The 7,137-nt window shown below is 64.1% G+C and overlaps 2 protein-coding genes across 2 annotated transcripts; both read right to left on the minus strand.

The window, feature by feature from the left end:
- Positions 1-33: 33 nt before the first annotated feature.
- On the minus strand, positions 34-1,845 carry AMSG_10845 (T2-TrpRS). Its single transcript, XM_013897694.1, has 2 exons — positions 1,648-1,845; positions 34-1,372 (listed from the first exon to the last, which is right to left on the minus strand). The coding sequence occupies exons 1-2, from the start codon at positions 1,831-1,833 to the stop codon at positions 50-52; spliced, it is 1,509 nt and encodes a 502-aa protein (XP_013753148.1). The 5' UTR covers positions 1,834-1,845; the 3' UTR covers positions 34-49.
- A 509-nt stretch (positions 1,846-2,354) lies between these two features.
- Positions 2,355-6,386, minus strand: AMSG_10846 (polyketide synthase hetM; the record flags this gene model as incomplete). Its single annotated transcript, XM_013897695.1, has 1 exon — positions 2,355-6,386. One exon carries the CDS (start codon positions 6,384-6,386, stop codon positions 2,355-2,357), a length of 4,032 nt encoding a protein of 1,343 aa, XP_013753149.1.
- Between the last annotated feature and the right edge of the window lie 751 nt (positions 6,387-7,137).

The raw sequence follows: 7,137 nt of genomic DNA on the forward strand, positions 1-7,137 counted from the left end.
GACGTGAGCATCACATCAGACGAATGAAATAGACAGTTCTGTAAATGGTTTACGCTGTGCTCGTCGGTGCAGCGGCAGCGGCCGGCTCGGCCGGCGTCGCCTTCTTCTTGTTCTTCTTCTTCTTCTGCTTGCCGGTCTGCTTCTTGGCGTAGTCACGGAACTCGGCCAGGCCGAGGTGGTCGAAGGAGCGGACGGACATAAACTCGGTGACCTGCTCGTCGGTGACCTTGGCACGGGCAGCCTGGTGGTTTGCAACGAGGTCGGCCATGATGGCGATGAGCTCCTTCTTGACCTCTCCGGTGAGCATGCGGCCGGCCGAGTACTCGACGCGGATCTCTTCGAGACGGGCGTCGTCGTCGAGGAAGACCTCGAGGTACTGGAAGGGGATGTCGCGGGCGAGGTTAGCACCGTTGGCGCGGTGCTCCTCGATAGTTTCGCCGCCACCGGAGACGCATGCGCCAATCTTCTTCTTGATCTGCTTCTTCGAGTCGGTGAGGAAGATGGCGGACATGGGCGAGGACGAGCCCATCTTTGAGCCTGCGCCCTGCAGGCCCGGGAAGAAGCGGGTGTAGATGAGTGAGGGCTTAAGGTAGCCGAGCTTGGGTGCAACGTCGCGGGTGAGGCGGAAGTACGGGTCCTGATCGATGGCGGCTGGGATGAGGCAGCGGATGTCGCGGCGGTTGCCAAACATGTGTGGGAAGGTAGAGGCGAACGAGGGCGCGGCCTGGACGGCCGGGAAGCCCCACTTGCCGATGTTGTCCGAGTTGGTAAAGCCAAAGATGGCGCGGACCATGGAGCCGGTCGTAGCCTTGCGGATCTTGAGCACGTTCGGGTAGAGGTGCTGGATGTAGTCGGTGTCGGCAAAGATAAAGGTCTTGGCCGGGTCAAAGCCGACGGCGATGATGTCCTTGACGTTCTCACGGAGGAAGATGGCAGCGTCATCGAGCGACATGTTCTTCCACAGGAACTTCTCGTCGTCGGTCATCTGGATGACCAGAGGGACGTCGAAGGCGTCCTGCAGGTACTTTGTGAAGAGGAAGGGGATGAGGTGGCCGACGTGCATCGAGTCAGACGACGGGCCGCGCCCGGTGTAGACATAGAACGGCGTGCCTGCCTCGTACGCATCAAGCAGCTCCTTCAGATCGCGATGCGAGAAGAAGAGCCCTCTCCGGAGCCACGGATGCGCCGGCTTGCCCGTCAGCTCCTCCACCCTGGCGATGAGCTCGGGCGTGATCTCCTGCGTGCCAAAGTCGCGCAGCAGCCGGTCGTAGTCGATCCCATCCTCGCCGCCTTCCACCTCCCACGGCGTCACCACCTGTCCGCTGGCCCCTGCCCCTGCGTCTGCCTTGTCTGCCTCAGCCTCGGTCTCGTCCTGTGTGTGATGTGTGTGTTGGTGGTGGTGGTTGGGGGCGGGGGTGTGAGGGTGAGTGAGAGTGGATGGATGGATGCATGAGTGCAAGGAGAGTTAATTGAGCAACGATAAATGCAAGGAGAATTAATTGGGTAACGATATATATGAGGAGAGTTAATTGAGTAACGATAAATGTAAGGAGAGTTAATCGTGGGCACGTAGGGCGAAGGTTCGAATGGATCGTGGCAACGGCAGGCTGGGCGAGGGAGAGGACGGGGGAACAGGGGAACACGTACAGCAGTAGAAGGCGCTGAGGACGAAGCCTCCTTCTCGGCCTTGAGGGAAAGAAGCTTGGCAACCTCGTCCTTGATCTGTGTGGACAGAGATGCACGCTCCTCGTCGGTCGTTGCACCAGCCTTGGCGGCCTTCAGCTTCCGCACAATGTCGCCTTGGACCTTAATCTTCTGCTCGAGAATGTCCATAATTAATCAATGAATGAAGTCGAGTGCTGGGCGATGGCCGGTGGAGGGCGGGCGGTGGGCGGCGGGCTGGTGATGGGCGGGCTGGTGATGGGCGGGCTGGTGATGGGCGGGTGGTGATGGGCGGGTGGTGATGGGCGGGCTGGTGATGGGCGGGCTGGTGATGGGAGATGGGAGATGGGAGATGGGAGATGGGAAGTGGGTGGGTGGTGATGGGAGATGGGAGATGGGAGATGGGAGATGGGAAGTGGGTGGGTGGTGATGGGCGGGTGGTGATGGGAGATGGGCGGTGGGAAGTGGGTGGGTGATGGGCGGGTGGGAGATGGGAAGTGGGCGGGTGGTGATGGGAGATGGGAGATGGGAAGTGGGTGGGTGATGGGCGGGTGGGAGATGGGAAGTGGGCGGGTGGTGATGGGCCCACAGCCGATCGGAAGATGGCTGGCTGGCTCCACTTGCACTACCTCCTAACTCACCCGGCCAACTATTCAGCCCTCTTGTCTTTACCATCTCGCTTCCTCGGCCAACTACGCAGGCTCCTCGCGCGGCTCGATGAGGACTTCGTTGACGCCGACCCACTCGGGCTGCGTCACGGCGTACACGATGGAACGGGCGACGTCCTCGGGCTCGAGGACCTTCGCGCCCGACGGCGCACCGTACTGCTCGACGGCTGAGGCGTCGGTGGAGAGGCCGAGCAGCGGCGTGGCCACGTTGCCCGGCTGGATGGAGGTGACACGGATGCCGGTGTTGGCGGTCTCGACCCGGAGGCCCTGGGAGAGCGCCTCCACATAGAACTTGGATGCCGAGTAGACCGAGAGGCCCGGGAAGACCTTGCGCCCGGCGTCGGACGAGATGTTGACGACGTGGCCGGAGCCGCGCTCGAGCATCGACGGCAGGACCGTGCCGATGGTCAGCGTCGTGCCCTTGCAGTTGACGTCAATCGTCCGCATCCAATCGTCGATGCAGACAGACGCCATGTGCGTGAAGTACATCACGCCGGCGCAGTTGACAAGGATGTCGACCGGGCCAAAGGCCGCGACTGTCGCCGCCACTCCAGCCTCCACCGACGCCTGCGACGTCACGTCCATGCCGACACACGCCACGCGTCCGCGCGCCTCTGCCACTGCCGCCGCCAGCTTCTCCTCCGACCGCGCCGCAAACATGACTGCCGCGCCCGCCGCCGCCAACGCCTGCGCCGTCGCCCGCCCGATTCCGGACGACGCGCCCGTGACAAGCGCCACCTTGCCGGCAAGCGGCGCAGAGCCGGCGCCGACCGGCAGCCACCCTCGCGCGGCCATGTTGGCCACGTACTTGGCCACCAGCGCACGCCCGAGTCCGCGCCGCCGCCCCGCGTCCGCCAGATGCGCCGCCTCGTGCGACGCCGTCGCACCCGTCGCCAGCCGCGGCACATCCACAAGCTCCGCCGCAGACTGGAGCGAGGCCACCCACGCCGCGACTTGCGAGAGCATCGACGACGGGCCGGCACCTGCCGCCGCCGCAAGCACACGCGCCCGCCACTCGCCGTACGACACGTACTCGAGAGCAACGCCCGCAGCCGCAGAGAGCCACGCGTTCCACTCGGTGCCCGAGACCGGCGACGGATGGACCACGTTGAACGCCGCACCCGCAGAGCTCGGCTCCGAGCCGAGTCCGATGACAAGCCGCGCCGCGTAGTCGACCGGCGTCAGCTCGACCTCCCACTCGTCGAGCAGCGGCGCACACGCCGTGTGCAGAATGCCGAGCCAGATGAGGACCTGCGAGTCGGCCGGGTTCACGCACCCGCTCACCGACGACCCGCCGAGGTTGCCGGGCCGGTAGACAGAGACCGGAACGCCCGCGTCGGCCGCCGCCCACACAAGCTGCTCCGCCGCCCACTTGGTCTGCCCGTAGCCCGAGGTCGACACCAGCGTGGCCTCCAGCCCGCCGATCTCCCGCGTCTCGGCCAGCGCCCCACTCGCCGCCGGCGGGAAGATGCCGTTGGTCGAGATGTAGTGCAGCGTCGCGCCGGCGGCGCTGGCCAGCGTCGCCACCGCTAGCGTGCCCAACACGTTGGCACCGCGAAGGAGATCGTACGGCAGGACGAGGTTGACCCACGCCGCGCAGTGGATGATGACATCAACGCGCGGCACAACGCTCTCCAGAACTTCGGGCCGCAGCAGGCCCTTGCCCGCCCGCGGCTCCTCCGAGCTCAGGTCGCCCTCGACCACCACCACCCGTCCGGTGTTGAGTGCACGGTCGAGCGCCCGCACGTCGAGCGCATACGTGTCAAACGCGCCCATCATCGCCGTCCGCGTATCGCCCGGCGACTCGGACCGCGGGCGGACAACCACAAAGATGACCTCGGCATCGGTCTTGTCGTGGATGAGCTGCGCGAGGATTGACGAACCGAGGAAGCCTGTTGCTCCGGTGAGCAGGATGCCGCGCGCCGAGCTGATGCCAGTCCACTGCGGGGTCTTGACAACATCAAGCGGGTTGCTGTTGAACAGCTTGGCGTCGTCGACCCACGGCTGCGCGTCGGCAATGCCGATCGGCCCGGCCTTGCCCGACAGCGCCGCGGCGTGGGCGGCAAGGCCCGGCTCGGCATACAGTGCGGTCATGGCGAGCTTGCCGCCGAGGATGCGTTCGTACTGGTACAGCAGTTGAGCCGCCGCCAGCGAGTGCCCGCCAAGGTCAAAGAACGAGTCGTTTGCCGTCACCGTTCCGGCCGGCAGCGAGAGCACGTGGTCCCAGATGGCGCAGAGAACAGCCTCGGTCTCGGCCATGCCCAGCGACGCCGCACCCTGGGGCACAATCGGCGGAAGCGGCGGGACCTGTGCCCGCGACGGGAGCTCCGGCAAGGCCTTGCGGTCGAGCTTGCCGGATACGCTGTTGATGGGCAGGTCGTCGAGGAGGAGCCAGACCGACGGAATCATGTAGTCCGGCAGGACGTCGGCGAGAGCGGCGCGCAGCGCGGGCGCGGCACCGGTCGTCGAGTCGATGTCTGCCGCCGTCGGCAAGTGCTTGCCAGGCGGTGCTACCGACTCGTCGGTCACCACCAGGTACGCCGCCAGCCGCTTGTCCTCACCCTCGGCGCCGTCGGCTACGACGACGGCCGACGCAAGGGCAAGGCTCTCCAGCAGCGCCGACTCGATGGCCGAGAGCGTGACCGAATACCCGCGGATCTTGACGAAAAAGTTGCAGCGGCCGAGGACCTCGAGGCACCCGTTGGGCAGGAGCCTCACCCGGTCGCCGGTCTTGTACATGCGGTCGGTGTAGTCGCAGCGGACATCGTCGTGGGTGTTGCCCACAAACTCACCGCCGGCATCAGCGAGCGCAAACGGGTTCGGCGGGAAGCGCTCGGCGGTGAGCGCCGGCGACGAGTAGCCGCGGGCGAGGACCGGGCCCGAGACAAAGAGCTCGCCGGCCTCACCCGGCGCGACCGGCGCCAGGGTCTCCGAGTCGAGGATGTGGCAGTGGGCAGTGTCGGCTGGGAAGCCGACCGGCGCCACAGCCGGCGAGTCGGCGAGCAGCTCGGGCTTGCGCAGATTGAGCGCCGCCACTTCGTGGCACTCGGAGATCGAGTACAGGTTGTACAGAGCGCACGAGTCCGGAAGAACCGACTCGAGCGTCGCCAGCAGCTTGCGGGTTACCACCTCGCCGTTGAGCCAGACGATGGCAAAGCCGGCAAAGAGGGCGCGGAGCGCGTCCATGTCGTACGAGGCGAGGAGCGACTCAATGAGCGAGGGCGTGAAGAGCATCTCGGACACATCGTGCTCCTCCAGGTAGCTCACCAGCGCCGGAAAGTCGTAGATGATGCTGTTGGGGATGGAGAGCAGCGTGCCACCGCGGAGAAGCGGACGGATCGACTCCCAGATGTAGAACACGTTGGCGGCGACGACGTAGCCGTTGCGGCCGGGGAGCGGGGTGTAGTCACCTCCCGCCAGTGACCACCGCCAAATGTACGAGGTGACTGGCGCATGATGCGGGTTGAGGATGGCCTTGGGCATGCCTGTCGTTCCGGACGAGGCCGAGACAAAGGCAAGGGCATCGCGATCGACCGGCACACGCTTGTCCGCCGGCAGCGGGGTGAGGCCCTGAGCAGCGACCAGCTCGCTCAGGCGAGCCATCCACTTGTCGACTGACGGACCATGCGCCTCATACTCGATGACGACCGGAGAGCACTCTGCGCCATCGAGGGCCTCAATGAGCGTCGGCTCGAGCTCTGCATCAGTGATGACGACCGGAGGAGCGACGGTAGCGAGCATGTGCTTGAGCAGCGGACGAGGTGATGCGACTTCGATGACAAAGAAGGCACCGCCAGCCATGAGAGCAGCCATGAGAGCAACCATATAAGCCGAAGATTTGCGAAGATAGAGGCCAACTGCCGTGTCGCGAGCCACGCCAAGAGCAGCAAGATGACTGGCCAGGTACTCAGCACGAGTGGCAAGCTCACCATAGGTCAGACTCCCCAAGCCATCCACAAGAGCCATACGCTCGGGTGTAGCCTCTGCTTGGGCTACAAACATATCATGTAGCGTCCCTCGCACTTCGGCATCGCTACGCGCAGCGGTGAGTGGCATGGTCAAGTGTATCTCCCTTGTTCCCTATACCACCTCCCGTCGTAATCTCGTGCTGCGTGCCTGAGGATGTGGGGATGGTTGCTTGCTCGACTGGCACCACTTTGTTGACCATTTTTGAAATGCGGCGGAGGGAGTCTTTTTTTTTTCTGCGGGGAAATGGGGTGTTTGTGTATGGATGCGAGAGGGGGAGAGAGGAGAGATGGAGGGATCGTGTACCTGTGCGTGTGTGTGTGTGTGTGTGTGTGTGTGTGTGTGTGTGTGTGTGTGTGTGTGTGTGTGTGTGTGTGTGTATGTGTGTGGCCATGGGAATGGATGAGGGGGCTGATGGAGTATGGAGTGTTGGAGGAGGACGTGATGGGGGGGAAGGGGGGGGGCTTGGGTGGAGGTGATGGGCTGGAGGCAGGATGTGGGATGGGAGCGGTGGGAGATGTGATGGATGGCGGTGGGTGTATGTGAAGAAGCGGGAGGAGGAACTGGTTAGTCTGGGGGGTTTACAGAGTTTTTTTTGCGACGGCAGGCGAGCGCAGCTACTTTTTCTGCCTCTGCCTTCACAACCACGACCACCCATCACAAACACAATACCATCACCAGAATGAGACATCATCATACACTCCCCCTCCTTCCTCCTCCCTCCTCCCTACTACATCATCCCTCTTCCATCAACCACAAACCGGAACAGTTCCATTCCGTGGCGACACCAAAAAAAATACCTCCCCCCTCCCGTCCATCAGCAAACGACACAAGAGCCGCA

This window comes from Thecamonas trahens (assembly GCF_000142905.1).
Source record: "Thecamonas trahens ATCC 50062 unplaced genomic scaffold supercont1.65, whole genome shotgun sequence".
Lineage (NCBI taxonomy): Eukaryota > Apusomonadida > Apusomonadidae > Thecamonas > Thecamonas trahens.